Source organism: Xenopus laevis, chromosome 2S (assembly GCF_017654675.1).
Source record: "Xenopus laevis strain J_2021 chromosome 2S, Xenopus_laevis_v10.1, whole genome shotgun sequence".
Classification (NCBI taxonomy): domain Eukaryota; kingdom Metazoa; phylum Chordata; class Amphibia; order Anura; family Pipidae; genus Xenopus; species Xenopus laevis.
In genome coordinates this window covers 144,040,722-144,062,368 of record NC_054374.1, presented here as the reverse complement: position 1 = coordinate 144,062,368, position 21,647 = coordinate 144,040,722, and the positions used below count along the sequence as shown (strand labels likewise).

Here is a 21,647-nt window from a genome sequence, read left to right as displayed (position 1 = left end):
GGGTTTTACACATGAGCTGTTTTACTCAGTATCTTTTAATAGACACCTACATTGTTTGGGGGGGTATAGTTTTCCTTTAAGTGGTAACGGGCGGGTAAATAAATGTCATGGTCATAGACCATTTTGATCAATAATAGAATACTGTTTCAATTCATTTTCCTGACAATGTTGAGCATGGTGTATTTTATTGCTGATAAAGTAATGCCGTTTATTGCTTACATGTTTACTCCAGAGGCTCAGAGATAGAGGGGGGCACCTGCCTATGGTGCAAACACTTTGGGAAAAGGAAGAAGGTGGAAATGGTCCCACATACACTTACACGCTGTGGATCTGCTACAGCCGGAGGTCTCTTCTCTTAATGATCAGGTCAGTCAAGATCTGATTGATAAGGGATCACTGGGTTAAACCTGGTCTTCATATAATCTTGTCATTGGGTCCCTGTGCTTTTTACGGTGGATTCGTAGTGTAGTTTATTTTTATAATAATTAAAGGACAAGGTAAATCACTGGGTACTGCAAATATATTAGGCTCCCTCAGTGATTGCAATCACTAGCGTTAAACCCCAGGCTGGTGCTCCTCTTCACTGAATATCACACCCGCCTGTGGTGTATGTCTGTCAGTGGTACTCGCCATGTCTTGTGGCTGTCAGGACCAAGTGCACAATACAGTAACATCTTTCATTTTTATAAAACTGTCAATGCAAACAGTTCAGGAGCACCACAAGGGATCAGGGACCTTTCAGAACATGGCAGTAATCTTCTTATTCTGCATACTATTTGTTATCATATTGATTTTTATGGTTTATTGTGAAAACCAAATAAAATATTTCAAATCAGAACATAGCAGCACAGCACTGGCAGAAATATACCCTAGGATGATGTGATGTTTAGCAGAGAGGAGCACCAGGTTGGAGGCTGGCAATTGGGCCTAACACATTTCCACCCCCCCAGTGATTTACACTTTCTTTGTCCTTTAAAACTAGGTTGATAATTCATTCTGTTTCAAATCTTGGGTTAAATTACAGAATTTGGGTCCATATAAAAAAAAAAGGTTAAGAAACCCTCGGTAATCTGAATATAACTTGCAGAAAAAGGCAGCCTGTCGGTGAACAATGCTGCTCCATTTTCAGTGGGCCAGTATAGGTACTGATATATAAAGAATATAAAGGCAACAGCCCTCCCAGCCTTCACCTTCTATTGATACAGCAGATCCATTTAGAGACAGAGCATGCCTTGGCACTGAGATGGTAAATTTTACCTCGTGTTGCCTGCATTTTGTTTTTTCCTTGCCAACCACTGATTATTTGTATTGCTGACTTTTGGAAACAATGTTGGGCATGACTCAATCATTGCACTCCTGCATGCTCCCCATGATATTTCAGTTTTGCTTCTCATTGTTGTTGAAAGGTCACACAGTAGTTCAGCCTTACTCAGCGTGTTCTATTATACCTGATGTTCTGGGCTTGATATAGTCAAGGAAAACAAAGATAACTTTTTTTTTTCATTTATGGGGCATTGGTTGTGGGCTGTTAGTACAGCACAAATACAATGGTAAACTGCAGAGCAGTAGTCAAGGCTGAAAGAAGATACTGGATGAGTTTCAGTGAGTGAGCTTCATCTACGTATTTCTTTCAATTCTATAAAAAAACAAGTTTTTGTTCCATTGTGATGTTTTTTTAGTTTTTAGCACATATACGGTATGATGATCCAAACTGTGTAATAGCCCTTATCGGGAAAACCACAGGTACCAAGCATTATGGATACTATATCCTATACCTGTACTTTCATATATACTATGTTAATCCTGAAGATCTTATTTCAATTCACTCTTATCATCCCAGATAACAGAACCTGCATTTCCTAATATCATTATCAGACCCCGGTGTCTTAGAAGGAATTGAGGCAGATTTAGTAAAATTTTAACTGGGGAATACTTATGGATTATGATATGCCCATTAAAGTTGGCCATAGACGCAAAGATCCGCTCGTTTGGCAACATCGCCAAACGAGCGGATCTTTCTCCGATATGCCAGTAACGAGCATGGCTATATCGGGGGTAATCTGATTACGATGCACAATGGGCTCCGGCGGGATCGGTCGGGTCAAAATCAAACCTGACCAAATGACCAATCTCCGCCGACGAAAGCTGTCGGCACTCTCCACCCACGATCCGGAAATCTTACGAATCGTCGATTCGTACGATAGGATCTGTGTGTCTATGGCCAGCTTTAGGGGAAGGGAAATCAGTAGAGTGGACAAAGAACTGCCTCAAACTACAGTCTTTAAAGCTGGGATATCAAGAAATGTGTATTATGCTGCTACATTATTAAGTAAGCTTGTACTTCTTCAAAGACTGACATATTATTCTCTCTTTATATACAGTTAGGGACATAAATATTTGGACAGAGAACTTTTTTTTCTAATTATGGGTCTGTACATTACCACAATGAATTTTAAGCAAAACAACTCAGATGCAGTTGAACTGTGGACTTTCAGCTTTAATGCAGTGGGTTGAACAAAAAGATTGCATAAAAATGCGAGGCCTTTTTTTAACACAATCACTTAATTTCAGGGGTTCAAAAGTAATTGAATCAAAGGCTATTACATGGGCAGGTGTGGGCGATTCCTTTGTTATGGCATTATCAATGAAGCAGATAAAAGCCCTGAAGATGATTTGAGGGGGGGGGTGCTTGTATGTGGAAGATTCTGCTGTGAATAGTCAACATGCGGTCAAAGGAGCTCTCCATGCAGGTGAAACAAGCCATAAATCCGAGAAATTGCTACAATATTAGGAGTGGCAAAAGCTACAGTTTGGTACATCCTAAGAAAGATAGAAAGCACTGGTGAACTCAGCAACACAAAAAGACCTGGACGTCCACAGAAAACAATAGTGGTGGATGATCGCAGAATTATTTCCATGGAGAAGAGTAATCCCTTCACAACAGCCAAACAAGTGAACAACAGGAGGTAGGCGTATCGATATCCAAGTCTACCATAAAGAGAAGACTGCATGAAAGTAAATACAGAGGGTGCACTGCAAGGTGCAAAACACAAATAAGCATCAACAATAGAAAGGCTAGATCGGACTTTGCTAAAAAAAAAAACATCTAAAAAAGTATCTAAAAAAGCCAGCACAGTTCTGGAAAAACATTCTTTGGACAGATGAAACCAAGATCAACCAGAATGATGGCAAGAAAAAAGTATGGAGAAGGCATGGAAAAGCTCATGATCCAAAGCATACCACATCTCTATAAAACATGATGGAGGCAGTGTGATGGCTTGGGTGTGCATGGCTGCCAGTGGCATTGGGTCACTAGTGTTTATCCATGATGTGACACAGGACAGAAGCAGCCGAATGAATTCTGAGGTGTTCAGAGACACTGTCTGCTTAAATCCAGCTAAATGCAGTCATATTTATTGGGAGGGGTTTCATAATGACCCAAAACATACAGCCAAAGCAACCCAGGAGTTAAAGCAAAGAAGTGGAATATTCTTGAATGGCCAAGTCAGTCACCTGATCTGAACCCAATTGAGCTGCATGTTGTTGAAGGCTAAATTTCAGAGAGAAAGGCCCACAAACAAACAGCAACTGAAAGGCCTGGCAGAGCATTAAAAAGGAGCAAACCCAGAATCTGGTGATGTCCTTGAGTTCAAGACTTCAGGCTGTCGTTGCCAGCAAAGGGTTTTCAACCAAGTATTAGAAGTATTACTTTTGAGTTCCGAAAATGAAGTGATTGTGTTAAAAAAAGACTTTAGTTCCTCACATTTTTATGCAATCTTTTTGTTCAACCCACTGAATTAAAGCTGAAAGTCCGCAGTTCAACTGCATCTGAGTTGTTTCACTTAAAATTCATTGTGGTAATGTACAGAACCAAAATGAGAAAAAAAGTTGTCTCTGTCCAAATATTTATGGGCCTAACTGTAGTGCGAACAGCACTGTACTGAGGTTATACATCATGTACATCAGTCCCTGCTCCAGCAGAGCTTACAATCTAATGTCCCTGTTATCACTTTGATCAATAGCCTATTTACCTCCCTGTATGTTTTTGGAGTGGAGGGGGAAACCAGAGTATCAGATGCAATAAACAGCCCATGAAATATCCTACAGTTCTGTTGATACATACATCACTGTGTCACTGTGTGACAATAGTAAAGAGACACAATGTAATAAAAGGGGCAACATTTTTTTTACATTTTAAAAGAAGAATGAAGTTATTCATACCAATTGTTGACATGAGATACAGTAGGCTCAATGTTCCTGGTGGACAGGAACAAGTTCTAGAATCCTGGCAGGCAGTTATTACTATATAAATACTACTAAGTCAGCCCATGGAAATCAGAAATCCTACACGTCATACCTGAGCTGGTGGATGCAGGGGATTTGCTGCGGCGGGATGGACCAGGACTCTTGGTGGTACTCCTCCGTGGCACACCGGGAAGCTTTGTGTATGACGTGGATTTTATAACCCGGCATTCTGAAAAAGAACATGTGAAAGTTATATGCATATTCTATCCTCATCTAGTCTAAGTTTGCAAAATAACCACAGAGTTACAAGAACACAAGAACATGCACAGGTTATACACCATAAATAAATGTACACATGTTGGGAAAGGTAACAAACAATGAGCTTCTCAAATGGCAACCGGTCATCAAGATGCCCCAGAGAAGACACTCCAAGGATCCATAGACCACAGGCCATGATGTCATGGAACAAGATTCAATGTTCTTATTAATACCCTTGTTACTTTTATTGGGCACCAAAGCGAACTGCAAACACTGTGGTGCTAAATCAACACATGCTGCAAGGGGAGTCCTTGTGTCCTCTGAAAATATATACTGGTAAATAAGGCATCAGATAGCTTAAAAGGGTAGTTCCCCTTTAAGTTAACATTTAGTACATTTAGCAACTTTGCAATTAGTCTTCATGATTTATTTTTTTATAGTTTTAGAATTATTAGTCTTTATCTTCTGCAGTTTTCCAGCCAAAAACTATTGCTCTGATTGTTGTTATTCCTACTTTTTATGTCTTAACTTCCTATTCAGTCCCCCTCCTATTCACATTCCAGTCTCTACTTTAAAATACTGCCTGGTTGCTAGGGTGAATAAGACTCTAGCAACCTGATAGCAGCTAAAATACCAAACTGGGGAGCTGCTGAACAAAAAGAGACACCATAAGAAGACCATTTGCAAATTGTCTCAGAATATCAATGTCTACATCATACTAAAAGTTAATTCAAAAGTGAACAACCCTCTTATATATCACATATTTATACATAGTGGTCATATCCCACTTACAGATACAGGTACAGGTACAGGTATGCTTTCAAGACCAGAGAAGCAGAAAAAACAAAGTAAGATCAATTACCCGTTTTAAGGCATTTTGACAATGACATCACAGCTGCTTGGACTGATTGTGGCTGAATAAATATTGTTTTGTTTTTTTTAACATTTTTTTATTGATGAACAGACAGAGGCTTTACAAGTCATAGGCAGTACAGGTTCATACATTTGACAGCTCAATGATTTCACAGTGTGTAATGAATAACATCCCTATGGGCTTCCCCCCCCCCCCCCCGTTCTCTTCTCTCTCCTTGATGGTACAGTATCATATAGCAATGGAGAACATCACCATGACCCAGACAGTGTACACTATAAATAAAATGGTAAAATGTTTTTTTTCCCATTTATGAGACAATTTGCTATTACATTCAGTGCATATTATATATGTCAAGTTCCGTCTCTTGTTTTGCTGATTTTTTCAGTAGTGCGTGATGTGAACTAGAATGGTACAATTGGGGGATCTTGCAGGATTATTCTCTTTTTATCCCAAGAGATCTCCTGTAAGCCCTGCGCCAGTGCTTGTTGTTTTTCTTTAGGTAATGTTGTGATATAACTCTCCCATGTTTCAAAGAATTTTTTAACAAGCTTTTCCTTTTGCATAGAGGCTTCAATCCAGTCCATATTAAACATTTGAGACAGTTTTGATATAAAGGGGCAAATTTACTTACCTTCGAAGTTCCACCAGCGTTGGCTTTGCCGTACTTTGCACTAAAATCTGAAATTGCGCTCAGGAAGGCGAAAGGTAGCAAAGTTGCGCTAGCGTTAATTCGTCAAGCAAAGCGAAGTTACGCTAGTGATGCCTAATTTGCATACGGCGCCAAGTTAAAGTACAATGGACGTATATGTAGCAGCAAATACATTACACTACACAAGCCTGGGAAAGCTTCATAAAATAAAATAGAGTTGTTATATTGCCCTATACATGTGCCCACTGTATAGTTTAGGTGCCATATGTTAGGAAATGTAGGGGGGAAGGAGGGTACCCCCAAAAAAATGTACAATCTTTTTCAGCCTATCACCTTAAAAAAGTAAAAGATGCCAGCATTTTTGGGGACTTAGAAAAAATGTCAACTTTTTTTGAAGCAATCCCTGTCTACTCTATTGCACTTCGCCTGGTCTGAGGAGGTGAAGGCAAGTCTGGCGCAAGAGGTAACGTTCAGTAAAATCCGCAAGTTAGTGAATTAGCGTAGTTACGTCCCTTCACCATAGCGCAACTTCGCCTAGCGTAAGGGTGCGATGTAGCGCTAGAGTAGGTCCACTTCGCTAGCAAATTTATGCCAGCACCCTCCTCTCCTTTGGTATAATCGTATAGATCAAAGTTTCTCTTTTAATATTGGGAAATTGCTCCCTTTTCCAAATGTCTATCAAGGGGGTTGTCCCAGTCTAGGTCCGACAAATAAGTGCCTACCTTTTTTGTGTAACTTTGTAGTTGTGTGAATGCCATATTATGTGAGTGTACTATTGGGAATTGTTCCCGGAGTGCTTGAAAGGTCAGAGGTTTTTTGGATTGTTTGTTCACTGTATGTTTTATGGCTGAAAGACCCTCCACTTTCCATTGAATAAATATTGTTAATGAAATGTTTAAAGGTTATATAAAATGGTTTAATGCAGGAGTGTGAAACTCCAGGCTGCAGGGAGTTTAACGGATAGGTGTTCGGCTTCGCCCTTAATGAAGGCCTACTGAGAATCAGTCAAACTATCACAGTAAAATATAGACATTTTCTTCAACCCTGTCCATGTAGCTTCTTGGGATCCAGCTGAAAAATTATGCACTTACAGTTTTTATTACACACTGTTGTAACAGACAATCAATGTTACTGGCTATCCTTGTGCCTCAGTCTCTATGAAGTCCAGTGTCCTCTAATAATCATAGTTATAACCAGAAAAAAATCTGTAATGCCCATCAATTATACAAAATAATAATTAAGGGGCCCAGCTTTGCATTTCCCTGGCAAGAGAAAGCCATTATAGATGGTGCACAAGACATGGAAGATAATTGGATAAAATTGGCTCCACATAAAAAAAATAACAAGGGAGGCTGAATAAACTAGCAACTCTTCTCTGTAAAATGCACTGGCTAATTTATTCGGATTGCTCTTTTGTCTTTAAATGCCCTGGTGGCTTTGTTTTTAATCCATTAGCGGACATCAGTAGTGACATAAATCACAAGCCAGAACATTGGTCCATTCCACTTCATCCTAAATAAAGGATAAAAGCTTCTGAATGCATAAGACAGTTATTCATTTTACACCGCGGTGTACTCTTCTCTGTCATTCACGGGAAAGAATAAATGAGGGCTCAATGAGATATGATGAAATGACAAAACAAAGCCTTGTAATTGACACAAAATGGCAATTTGTGAAGGCCAAATGTAATAATACTGTAGCTTTCTTTCAGACTGCCTACTTTAAAACATTGGTTCTTTCAGAAGAGCATTATTAAAACTCAGAAGAGTAGACTAAAGTTCTTTTGGATGGTTCATATGCCACAACTCAACATGGTGAAGCTCTGCATCATTTGCCAGTTTCTAACTTGGTATAGATGTCATAACTGTGCTCCCTATGCCACACAGAGCATGAACTTCACGCAACCTGTAAAATTTGGGGGTGAATGGACTTATAGAGCCCATAAAACCAATGTAAAAAAAGAAGAATTTTATGTTATTTTGTGTTCATTTTTGGGTACTCTCCAATGTGTTGAAAGGTTGGATCCAAATCATGTCAAAACAAACACTAGGGGCCAATTCACTAAACTCCGGAACTTAACCAGCGGTGGCTTCGCTCACTTCGCCAGGACAACGCTAATTCCCTAAAATGCAAAGTTGCGTCCTGGGCGCCGAACGATGGCGAAGTTTCGCTAGCGTTAATTCGGCAAGCAAACCGAAGTTGCGCTAGCGTTGGCTCATTTGCATACGGCGGGAAGTTAAATTTCAATGGACATATATGTTGCAGCAAATACATTACACTACACAAGCCTGGGAACCTTAATAAAATAGAGTTGTTATATTACCCTACACATGAGCCCAGTGTATAGTTTATGTGCCATATATAAAGAAATGTAGGGGGGGAAGCCGGGTACCCTAAAAAAAACTACAATCTTTTGCAGCCTATCACCCTGAAAAACTGAAAAGTTGCCAGCTTTTTTGGGACTTAGAAAAATGTAAAAAAAAATTTTGCGGAACTCCTATCTACTCTATTGCACTTCGCCTGGTCTGAGGTGGCGAAGGCAAGTCTGGCGCAAGACGTAACATTCATTAAAATCCGCATCTTAGTGAATTTGTGTAGTTACATCCATTCGCCAGAGCGAAAATTCACCTGGCGCTAGAGTGAGAAGTAGCGCTATAGTCTATCTCCTTTGCTAGCCAATTTACGCCAGCGCCCGTTAGTAAATCGGCAAAGTCCCGAAATGACTTTCGCAAGCGTTAGTCACTTCGCCTTTAGTAAATTTGCCCCTATGAGCCTCATTCATCAAGCAGTGATGCTATAGGCACAAACCGGCACCATTTTTCATCCATAAGAAATGGAACACAGTAAACATTAGTGGAATGCTAATTTAAATTGAGTGTCCAACTTGTGATGCTTAAAGGAGAACTAAAACCTAAACATGAATATGGCTACAAATGCTATATTCTATAAACCGAAAGTTTAGCATCTCTATAGTAGTAATGATTCAGATCTTCAGAGCTGTCACAGGAGTTTCTCATCTTGGATTTTGTTAGGAGCGTCAGTGACACTCACATGCTGCTGAGAAGCAAAAACATAGGGGTCGTCTTAAATCATCAAGCAGAAAATTAGGTTGGCCTGTAAGATGATGCTACAGGGCTGGTTTCTGTGCTGCCGGGTACTAATAATCTGAATTATTTACTTATATTGTGACATTTCTATTCTATGTGAACTGTATATTGTGAGTCAGTCCCTAAGGTCAGTAAGTGACAGCAGCACAGAGCATGTGCAGTGAATCAGCAGAAAAGAAGATGAGGAGCTACTGGGGCATCTTTGGAGACAGATCTTTACTGCTAAAGGGCTGTGGTTGGCTTGGGCTGGTACAGAAGTCCAAAACATAATGTACAACATTTCTAGCTACTTCTTTAGTTAAGCTTTAGTTCTCCTTTAATACAGTAAGATATAGCAACAACTTTTATGAATGAGATGCAAAATGCACCATTGTAGGCATAAGAGAGCCCTATACTCAACCCTTGCCTTAAATACCCATTAGCTTTAATTATTTAGCATGCTAATGAAAATCACTTGAGTAAGGTATTGAGCAAGGTCCAATCATACATGCAGGTTACAGTGGGATGTATATCTTGGGCCAATACTAATACATAACTAACTCTAGTGCTGGGTATCTGGAAAAACATAGTTATTTTTGGATTGTCCTAAATATTTGAAAAATAAGCATGACATGTATATATATATATATATATATATATATATATATATATATATACATATATAGTATGTATATATTTGCATGTGTGTGTGTGTACATATATATTGTTTTTCATGGGTTTATCCCAAACAGTCTATTTGGCTCAAATTTATTTTGGCCACTGCTGCTGTTTTTTGGACACATTATTACCCAGGCAAGAAAGTCCACAGAATATTAAGACACATGTTTCTAGGACTAAAAAAAAACCTGGTTAAATGTAAAAACTCTGCAATAAAAATAGGACTTCAGCTTTGAAAACAAAACATTTGTACATACGGGAAATGAGTGACGAAAATGTGTTTCTGTTGTTTTTCCAATCCCATTTAATGGCATACTGTACATGTGAAATTCTTTTTTTTTTTTCTTCAATGTTTTAAAAAATTGTCATTTTAACCATATCTCAGGTATTCATAAGATGCATAGCCTTGCTGGCTATTGTTCTATGAATCACATTTAATTTATCTCTAGAACCCTCGAGAATAGTTATTCATCTCCCAGATAGCAATTCCCTGTATGATAAGTTGCCATGGAGATTGAACGACAGTTTGCTCCTAAGGGATGACAATAAGCTTTTGATTGAACAGGCCCTCCTTCAGTATTTTTCGATTAATAACAATAGCGATGTGGGGCCACAAGTAGTTTGGCTAGCTCATAAGGCGGTTCTTAGAGGGGAATTTATTTCTTTGGCACGTAAGGTTCGGAACTTAAGAGGCGAATCCCAATTGCAGCTTGAAACAAAACTGTATGATCTAGAGAGGCAACTTCACCAACGCAATGACCCCCTTTTTTTACACGAAATAACAGATACCCGGAAAAAACTTAATGAGATTTTGGCTGCCAAAACAGCATACCGCATTAAACTCCTTAAACAATTGTATTATACTAAAGGCAATAAAGCAGATAAACTGTTGGTAGCTCAACTTAAGCGACATCAGGCCCATAATAGAATTACTCATATTACCAGTGGAAGGGGTAGGTTGACAGATCCCAAGCTAATCGCTAATGAGTTTGCTAACTACTATTCTAAACTTTACAATTTGAAGGATGACGACTCCCTCCCTAAACCTACTTTGGCTAATATTCAGGAATTCTTCAGTAAACTTGCTATCCCACGCCCCACTCCCGTTCAATTAGAATCACTGAACGGAAAAATTTCGCTAGAGGAAATTGTAACAGTTATCAAATCCTTAAAAACTCATAAAGCCCCGGGACCTGATGGGTTTACTAACACCTATTATAAAACCTTCTCGGATATACTTGCCCCACAATTATTACAGTTGTTTCAACACATTATGGACAAGGGTATGATAAATAAAGAATATCTCCAGGCCCAAATTGTCACCATTCCCAAACCAGGGAAACCACTTGATCAATGCCAAAACTATCGCCCGATTGCACTCCTGAACACTGATCTCAAGATTTATGCTAAGATTCTGGCCCTTAGACTTAACCAAATTCTCCCTTCTTTGATAAATCCAAATCAGGTTGGTTTCATCTTTCATAGACAAGGTTCGGATGGCACACGTCGGTTTCATGATCTTATACATGTTATTAGAAAACAAGGCTCTCCAGCTATTTTATTATCCTTGGACGCCGAGAAGGCATTCGATAGGGTGAACTGGCATTATCTTGCGGAAACTCTCCGGCAATATCATCTGGGTCCGAACTTTATTAAAGCTGTGCTTCCCCTTTATTCCAGCCCTACAGCCAGGATCTGTACGGCGGGCGCCCTATCGAATGCTTTCTCTGTCACTAATGGCACAAGGCAGGGATGCCCACTATCCCCTTTGATATTTGCATTGATGGTAGAACCATTGGCTCAAAGGATCAGAGAGGATGTTAATATTACAGGAGTGCAATCTAAGTCACAACAACATAAGATTGGTTTGTTTGCGGACGACGTTTTACTCTCACTTACAAATGTTGCTGTTTCTCTCCCTAATCTCTTTAAAGTTTTAGCTGAATTTCAGAGTGTGTCCTGGTATAAAATTAATCACTCTAAGACCCAGGCTCTCCCCTTTAATGTTCCACATATGGCTCTGCAAGGCTTGCAGCATGTGTATGACTTTGATTGGAGGGAGTCCTATATAACATATTTAGGCATTAGACTTCCTAAAGACCCGGCTAACGTTTACAAATTGAACTATCAGCCCCTCCTGAGACTCACGGAATCGGAATGTGAGCGATGGAGAACAACATGTGTTTCTTGGCTGGGGAGGATAGTTACAATAAAAATGAACCTCCTTCCTAAGATATTGTATCTTTTTAGGACTCTCCATATAGTCCTACCTCCTCATTTTTGTCCGACGATACAGAAGGTCCTCAATCGGTTTATTTGGGCATGTAAACCCCCTAGAATAGCTTTTCAATGTGCACAATTTCCAAGACGCTCTGGAGGGCTTGGCATTCCGAATATTAAAATGTATTATCACGCATCCATATTGGAAGTGATTGTTAGATTGCATTCCCCACCTGCTTTACGAGATTGGGTTGATTTGGAAGCAGACTATGCTGAAGATGGCAGGTTGACACAGCTGTTCTGGCTTCCCCAGCATTCTCGGCCCCCTAACTTAGGGTTATTACCAACGACCACAGTCCTCCTACGTATTTGGGATGTTTTAAATAAAAATCGAGGGCTCACCACTTTTCCTTCCCCGCTCACCCCTATATTGGCATTGAAATACGTTATTCCTAATGTCAATTTGCATCTCTGGGACTCTAAGGGTATCTCTACTATTGGTCACCTATATTTTGTTTCCTCCTTGTTGAGTTTTGATGATCTAGTTAACAAATATCAGCTCCCTCGAAATCAATGTTATGCTTATCTTCAAATTGTTCATTTGTTGCAATCCTACATTCCCAACGTTAAAACCATGAGGCCTCGTACCAGAATTGAATACCTTTGTCACGCAGCATGGAATGGTAGAGCGATTATATCGGACTGCTACCAACAGCAATTGCAGTTGCCGGAAGACTTTAAATTCCCTTATATGCTAAAATGGGAGGAAGACTTACAAACCCAATTTACGTCACATCAATGGCAACGATGCCTCACGGCTTCGAAAGGGGCCTCATGTTGTACTAATCATGTGGAAACTCATACGAAAGTAACACACCGTTGGTACCTTACTCCACAACGAATAGCTAAAATATCACCCCACTACTCTCCGCTTTGCTGGAGGAACTGCGGTGCGATTGGCTCCCTTTTGCATATGTGGTGGTTGTGTCCTACAGTTCAACCATTTTGGGCTGCAGTGTTTGCTCTGGTTAAGGGTAGACTGAACTGCGACCTTCCCCTCCAGCCCCAAATAGGACTATTGCAGATTTACCCTGATAACTGTTCTTATGATAACCCAAAATTACTATTTCACGTGTTTAATACTGCGGTCACGCTAATTGCGCAGACATGGAAGCTGAATGTGACCCCTACCATATCCTGTTTACTGCAACATCTAGACTCCAGGGAACTTATGGAACGCATGGCAGCTGGTTCTGTGGATGCTAAGCTTAAGTGTGCTCAAATCTGGGACCCGTGGCACCCCATTACAGCTGATTGATTCATTGTATTTGAATGACTCTGCTTCTAAGATTTCCCACAGCCTACTAAATGCCCTGTTCTATTGTGATTTTTTACTTGCCTGAGTGTTTGCCATGTACTGCCGTGTATTATTTTATTTATTTTTCTTTCTCTCTTTTGTTTGTATTCTTTTTTCTACTTTGGTTTTGCTATTCTTATCTTTTATTTTCACTGTGTTACCTCAATCTGTATAGCATGCGATGTTGATATGTAGGCTTTTTTGTGAGTTTCTTCAATGCAACGTATCACTGTTATGTATGCCTTTATTGCACAATAAACCTGCAAATTGAAGAGAATAGTTATTCATGCTCAAGGACGCCGGGGTATATTATCATACATATTTATCATGCTGCTCGTTTGCTGAAATCTGATGTTGAACATGTGGCCAGTATCTGTCCCTTTAAGAGATCTGCTTCCTTCTGATTTAGATTAAAGGATGGCATGAATAAAGCAAGTCATTTTATTCATTATTATTGGGCACGGCTAAATTATAGAAATGCATTTAAATAATGAAATATCAGCGTAAGATGCTTTATCTTAATTTTGGAGCTAGAGACTATATTGTTGCACAGCAACAGCCCCAAGAGCTGGAATATATTAGAGATAAGATTTGATCGGTGCTAAAAACCATTTGTATTGTGATTCCGAGACAGACGACTGGGATTAATGATGAACAAAAACAATGACCTTGAGGAAAATAGGCAAATGAAATGTAAAACTTCAAGCTTTTCAGGGGTGCTTCTATTGCCAGGAATTTGGCAGAAGAAGAAGTTGATGAAGTCCAGCTATGAATTTACAGAGAGTGTGAACGCTAGCGACGGTCTCAGTTAGTAAATTGGCGATGTCGCTGAGATTGATAACGCTGGCGAAAAGTCACTAGAATTAGTGTGTGTTGTTTACATGTTTTAGTAGTATTGTTTCATTTTTATTTTCCAAAAATAAAGCTGTGAATGGAAAGTTAAAGGGATACTGTCATGGCAAAAAAAATTTTTTTCAAAATGAATCAGTTAATAGTGCTGCTCCAGCAGAATTCTGCACATCCATTTCTCAAAAGAGCAAACAGATTTTTTTATATTCAATTTTGAAATCTGACATGGGACTAGACATATTGTCAATTTCCCAGCTGCCCCAAGTCATGTGAGTTGTGCTCTGATAAACTTCAATCACTCTTTACTGCTGTACTGCAAGTTAGAGTGATATCACCTCCCTCCCCTTTTCCCCCAGCAGCCAAACAAAAGAACAATGGGAAGGTAACCAGATAGCAGCTCCCTGACACAAGATAACAGCTGCCTGGTAGATCTAAGAACAACACTCAATAGTAAAAACTCATGTCTCACTGAGGCACATTCAGTTACATTGAGAAGGAAAAACAGCTGCCTGCCAGAAAGCATTTCTCTCCTAAAGTGCAGGCACAAGTCACATGACTGGGGGCAGATGGGAAATTGACAAAATATCTAGCCCCATGTCATATTTCAAATTTGAATATAAATAAATCTGTTTGCTCTTTTGAGAAATGGATTTCAGTGCAGAATTCTGCTGGAGCAGCACTATTAACTGATGCGTTTTGAAAAAACCATGTTTTCCGATGACAGGATCCCTTTAATACCATGAGACATGTGGCCCCCCTGTCTTTCATAGAAAGTGCATTTTCTGCAAGACAGTCCTCTGGATATGGGGCATAAATTATAGAAATGTAGGAATTTCCAGGGTTCCCAAAGATTAAATGAACTACATAAATGACAGCAATGTACAGAGTTGTCTCCTTTTACCTTTTATTTTAGGTTGAGGCATATCTCATAAACACTATCAGTTGAAAAGATAAGTTAGTGACCATTCTGTTGTGCATTCACAGTAAACTAAAACAAGATTAGAAGGCACATGGGTGGAATCTGCTAATGAAAAAAAAAATAAGGTACAAGTGCCTGGTTCTCATCCCTCCCACACTAAATCCACGGAACTGCGTCACTGGCAAACATACATTATTGATAAGGTAATGAAACACAAAGGGAAAGCTAAAGAAATGCAAAGCCATTGTTCATGTACAAATCTATGGGGCTAGCCTTCAAAGAATGCGTCATATCATTATAAAAAGAACTGCCTTTCCCTTCAATGTGTTTTTTATCGTTATAAACAATTAGAAGGTTTGTGTCGTTTTACTAAAATGAACATTTTCAAGAATATAAGTCAAACAAACACTGAATTCAAATTTTCTTGATTGGTAGCGTTATTAGTCCCCCAAGGTTTATTATTCCCCAGTTCCTATAAGATCCAAAAGTTCATATAATAAGTAATGGATTCCGAATCTAAGGAATCACAAGTGCAGTGGATGGATGGAAATGTTATCCATAGCTGACTGATGCTATTCATTAAAGCTTTTGTTCAAACATGCTCCTTGCACATCATTAGAGTTGCTCCAAGCACCATTGCATCTGTTCTGCATCTTCTGATCAATGTACCTATTGCCTATTGAAAGTTTCTATATTTCACCCTATGCTTTGGTGGATACTGGTAATTCACTAAGTTACACTGAGGGGGTTATTTATCACAGCCGATTTACCAATACATTTTCAAGAAAATCTCTTGTTCGGGAAAAAACTTGATAAAAGTATGAAAAAATCCGAACCGTAAGATTTTTAGAGGTTGCCACCAAAACGGTATGACACCCAAACATTTTTTGGACGAATCCATGAAAAATTTGGATTATTAAATTAAACCCAGCGCAGATCAGGATATCTTCCAAATGTCAACGGGGCATCTGCTACTGACTTCTTACATGAACTCGGCAGGTCTTAGTTGGAGTACTTTTTTATTCAGACTTTTAACACCATTGAGGTTTAAAAATTCAACTTTATTCTTCTACGAAAAAATTATGGGTTTCCCCTTTAAAATAAAAAAATGGGGCTTTAATATATAACCCCCTGAGTGATTCATTTGATACTTTGTTGCTCTGATTATGACCACTGAGGTATCTTTAATAAAACCTCTCACTTTATCCATAATTATTTCTTTATCAATTATTAATTCACCCATTTAATAGGCCTGTTAGGTGTAACAAGGCTAATGCTAAAGATTAATTAGCAGTCACATATCTTATTTTTATGGATGTAAAACGGCACATGTTTTTGTACCTTGCACCACAAGATAGCTTGGTAAATGGAACCCTATGTCTTATATGATTGCATATCACTCAACCCCATAGCTGGAAGTGATGTAGTGGTATGGGAGTATTTATTTACTGAAGAAAACATTTGCTTCTGCCAATTGAGGTCACCCTGCCCTATGAACCCTGCTCTGTACTATGTGGCTCTTTTGCAGCATCATTAGTGTTTCGTTTTTGCAGCTACGATCTATAGGCTATGCCAAGGCCATATTATGTTTCTGGCAAAAAAGGCACCAGCCTAGAGCCTGTCTAATGCAAAGGGCCTGCATTTAGTGGTCACAAATTGTCCAGAAAAGAACCACCAGTTCTGCAAAGATGTGCAGGATACAAAATATAAGAATAATGAGAATGGAAGAAAAAGGGTAAAGGGATAAGGAAATGGTACTTTTTGGAGGCCTGGCCAGTGTGCATTTTGAATCTGGGAGTCCCTGGGTGATGCATGAAACCTGAGTTAATTAAAGTCATATAATCCAGGTTTCATGCCCTACAGTAAACCAGAAACTCTTTAAAGGATCAGTAAAACCAACAAATGAAAGTGTATTCAATTAAAATATATATAGTAAAATCAGGGATGCACCGAATCCACTATTTTGGATTTGGCCGAACCCCCAAATCCTTAGTAAAAGATTCGGTCGAATACCGAACCGAATCCAAACCCTAATTTGCATATGTATAGGCTGGTGCCTTTTTTTGCATATGCAAATTAGGGGTGGGAAGGGGAAAACATTTTTTACTGTCTGTTGGCAAAAGTCACGCATTTCGCTTATTTGCTATCAATTTGTTCCTTGTCTTTGTTGAATCCAATGAAAGTCTGATCGTGCTCTTAATTATCTTGCCTGCCCTGTATTATTTGCATATCAGCAAAAAAACAAGTCACATAAAAGTCACAGGTTACACAGCAGATAACAGATAAGTTCTGCAATATACAATGCAATTCAACATAGCTTATCTGTTATTTGTCTTGTGCTTGAATGACTGCCCCCATTACTACACAGCAGCTTGTTTATATAAACTATAATAGTCTTTCTGAAGCAAAAACACCCATTTTACCAGTGCAGGGCAACACTACATTATTTATTCATTACTTTTTTGATGTTAATGTTCCTTTAATAATACTGCCAGTCAAAGCTATAAGTTGAATGTTTCAGTGTTTATAATCAAAGGCATAATTTTTACAGTTAAAGTGAGATTTTCTAGGGGAATAGGTATTAAACCTTTAGAGAACGTAATTGGTTCATGATTGCGTCACTAGCACTTTGCTATCCGGGTGCTTAAGGATCTAAAGATCGTCAGCAGTCGTAGCGGGGATTAGACTGATTCAGAGAACGGCTTGTGTGCTATTGCAGCCTCCTCTTGTAGTCAGCATCTGGGATAGAAGCCAAGAAATATTAAACACATCTATTATCTGCTTCCAGGATTTTTTTAATTAGGACTTAGAAAAGTAATCACCAGAACCATTACAAAATTGACGGAATTATATCGACAGCTACAAAATGCATCCACAAAATGAAACTTTTTGGGTGCAGGTCTTTGGTTGGGTCCCCGTTAGCCCATTACAAGGTAAAGATGTGAGAATATGGTTGTACCAATCACTCTATAATTCCAGTTAGGGTGAAATGTGGGCATGAATGTTACATATAATATGAATTCACAGATATATGAAACATTCATGCCAAATTTCACCTTAAGTGGCCTCTTTCCTGGGCCCATTTCCAGCATTCGGGGCCCCCGAGGGAAGTCTGGGAATCAGTGCACAATGCTGGCAATGCATTGAATTCAACTAACATTCAAGTCAAGCTTTTTTACGATTCCAAATCTGTGTAAGACCAGAATACAAGTTACTGCTTTGTGCATTTTCATTTGTTTTGCTATACACCCAACCCTCTTGTTTCTGTTTAATACTCTGAAAGTAGGTCAAACACAGCGCTGCCTCTGGGCTGTTGTTGGTCTAAAAACTAAAAAATCAGATGGTTATATGTGAGACAAGCAGACTAGAGAGCAACTCTTAGTTGGTTTTTAAAGAACAACTAAGCAATTATTTGTTTGCAATATCTGGAATTGATCTGGAATTTTGAAAGAGCTGATTTGGGGAGATGGGGGGTGAATCTACAATTTTTAATAAAATGTACAATGTTGCATTCTATATTGTGCCACTGGGTGGGGTAATCTCTAACACTGTCCCTGATAGTGGCAAATGCCTTCGAACACAAGGTGGTAAAAAAATTCATTATAAACCATTGATTGCTCTAGTATTGATCGTACATTCCTCCTTTGTTAACATCTCCAAGTTTTTCAAGCTATTGCGTCTTTAAAGAGGATATTCAGCTTTTGCAATGTCCCATTAAAGATGTACTTTCCCAAATACATTGCATCAAAAGCGATCATTTGAATAGTATTAGTCATTAAAGTTTCCATAGGTACAAAGATCTGTAGAGGTTAAAAAATCTTCTGTAGAGGACTGCAATTCCAATACAAATTTCAGCAGCACTCCGGTATAGTGAAAGATAATTTATTTGTGCAAGTGAAGCAACGTTTTTGGCAAAATCAGCCCTTTATCAAGCTTCTGGTTATGCCCGAAACGTTGCTTCACTTGCACAAATAAATGATCTTTCACTGTACCGGATTGCTGCTGAAATTTGTATTGGAATTGGAACTGGACCTGAGCAGACAGAGTCACAGTCGGCACACAACACTTCAAAAAGCGGTGAGATTGATTGTGTAGCGCTACTCTCTGTGTTTGTCTTTAGAGGACTGCAAGACATTGTGCGCAACTACACACAGGACCGCTATTAGAAATCACAGGGCCCCATACGACAAAATTTCCTGGGCCCCCTGGGCTGCGCCCACTGCAAGCCCCACCTACAGGTCCGCCCTCCCCACCCACAGGTCCGCCCCCCACCACACATTAAAAAAACAAAAAAAATATTGGTGGGTAGGTTTCCCACATGCTAATAAAAAATAAAAAGGTATTGGTAGTGGTCAGGGCCCCCCATAAAAAAACATTTGTGGCCAGGGCCCCCCCATTAAAACATATTGATGGCTAGGACCCAACATGAGAAAAAATTAAATTGGTGGCCAGGCCCCCCCATTATAATAAAATTTGGGCATGGGCCCCTTAAACGTCCATGCCTTCCTGAAGTCAGCAGCTCTCAGAAAGATGGGGGGCCCGGCTAATCAAGTAAGTGTGGGGTGGCAGGGCCCCCCTTACCCTCGGGCCCCCTACAACTCTCCCCCTTGTCCCCCCCCCTGATGGCTGCCCTGACTACACATGCCTGAGCTACACTCGTCCGATTGACTACCAGGCAGTGACATACAGTCCGGGCATGCGCAGTAGCCCTTAAAGCTGCCCTGTTCTTTCAGAAGATTTAGACCAACTGCAGATTTCTGCATTTACACCTTTGCAGAGGGGGGTTAGCGACACCCTTCTCTGGGGGGAATAGTTGAGTGGGGCATTTAATTATTAATATTAATCAAATAATAGATTTTTGCTATGCCAATGTATTTGGGAAAGGACTTCTTTTGCAAAGTCCTACCAAAGGTGGACGTCCCCTTTAAGAGAAATGTCCGTGTTATATGCTTATATCAAGCAGAGCAATATTGCTTCCAGTGGAACATTTCAACATTGCCAGAATGTTATGAGAAGTGCAACAGTTTGGATTCAAACAAGTCACACTCATGAATTTGTAGCTGTTAAAAACCCCAGATAGGGAATTGCAAAGTCTGAATTCCCTATCTTCTGCTGTCTTCCTCTAGTTATATCTCCAAACAGGATTAATGGATATTGAAATCAAGCCGATCTTGTTAGTCACAGGACAAAATCCAGTTACTCAAAACATCCAGGCAAAAGCTTTTATTTTGTTTGCTTATTTAGATTTGACTTTGCACTGGCTAACCAAGGACATACCTTCCTTGCCTACTCATTAGTCATTTTCAGCCTATTAGACACAGAGTCGTCCCATAAATGACAAAGTTTGTACTGACCGCTCAATGTACTGCCTTGTAAATTGAAGTAATTTGCTTTTTACATTTTATATAATTACACAAATTTTCAGGAAAGGATCAAGTAGAAGTAATATATATCAGTGATTAGAATGTTCAGTACATTTCCAAGGCTAGAACTTAACTTCAGTACATGGACAAAGGAACAGATCTAATTCAGCACTTGGACAGCTCCTATGCTTTGTAGAAGTGGTGTGGTCTCCTCCCAATGAGAACAGGCACATGCTATTTAGGATTAAGGGAGGCATTGCTTCTTGTACCCTGTGTGTTTATTAAAAAAATGCTTGTTCATAATACCACTTTCCCTTTAGGATCAGGACCCAAGGTATCCAAGCAATTGAACATTTTTCTTTGGAACTGCAGAAAGTTGTGGCTTCTCTCTCTATTTTCTTATCTGTCAATACAGCCCCCAATATGGCAAATAAGAAGATTAGAAATGAGGGAAACAATCACACTATGGTCTGTTGCAACCTTCCTCAACCTGATATACATGGTTAAAATTGTCCAAACTGCCTAACCAAAATCATTTTACTTATGAGCTGCCAGCCATTTCAGTATTCACATCGCTATGCTCTAGTAAATTCAATTGACTGTGACTACATACAAATCAGTCTAGCACTCAAGACAAGTTCACTTGATATAGATATTGTTATTTGGACTCACGTTTGATCTGTGCTGCAGGTGCACTAAATATGTATCAAAATGAGCCTGTAAGCATCTGACACAGGGTAGAAATAAGTATGGAATTTATTCTCTGGAATGCTGGTGTTTTATTAATGAGGATATATGCTTCTAAAGATGGCCATAGACGTGCAGATTTTACCCTTGTATCCGACGAACGATCGGATGTCGCAATCTATCAACCTGCCACTAAACATTCAGATTAAATAAAGTAATAAAAGAACAAATCAGACGATGTTCTGCCTGTGACAGCAATCATACGAAAGTTATGTCCGACAAATAGCAGCGACAGTCACCCATTGATATCGTCAGATCGGCAATGCATTCTGAGATATTATATTTAGCTGAAAGAAATCTTCTAACATGTCTGATCGACTAAAAAATCAATCACCATAATATGAAAAATGTTGGGACAATTCTCACACGTTCCGAAAATTGTTAAAAAACTTTGATTCGGAT

At 39.3% G+C, this 21,647-nt stretch overlaps 1 protein-coding gene across 3 annotated transcripts in view; it reads right to left on the bottom strand.

The window, feature by feature from the left end:
- The window catches only part of LOC108709942 (serine/threonine-protein kinase DCLK1), a 221,752-nt gene that overhangs the window by 112,408 nt on the left and 87,697 nt on the right, over positions 1-21,647 (bottom strand). For all 3 annotated transcript variants that reach the window (XM_018250241.2, XM_018250240.2, XM_041584499.1), the window contains exon 5: positions 4,358-4,474. In XM_018250241.2, coding sequence (XP_018105730.1) covers positions 4,358-4,474 — 117 coding nt within the window. The remainder of the gene's footprint in view (positions 1-4,357; positions 4,475-21,647) is intronic.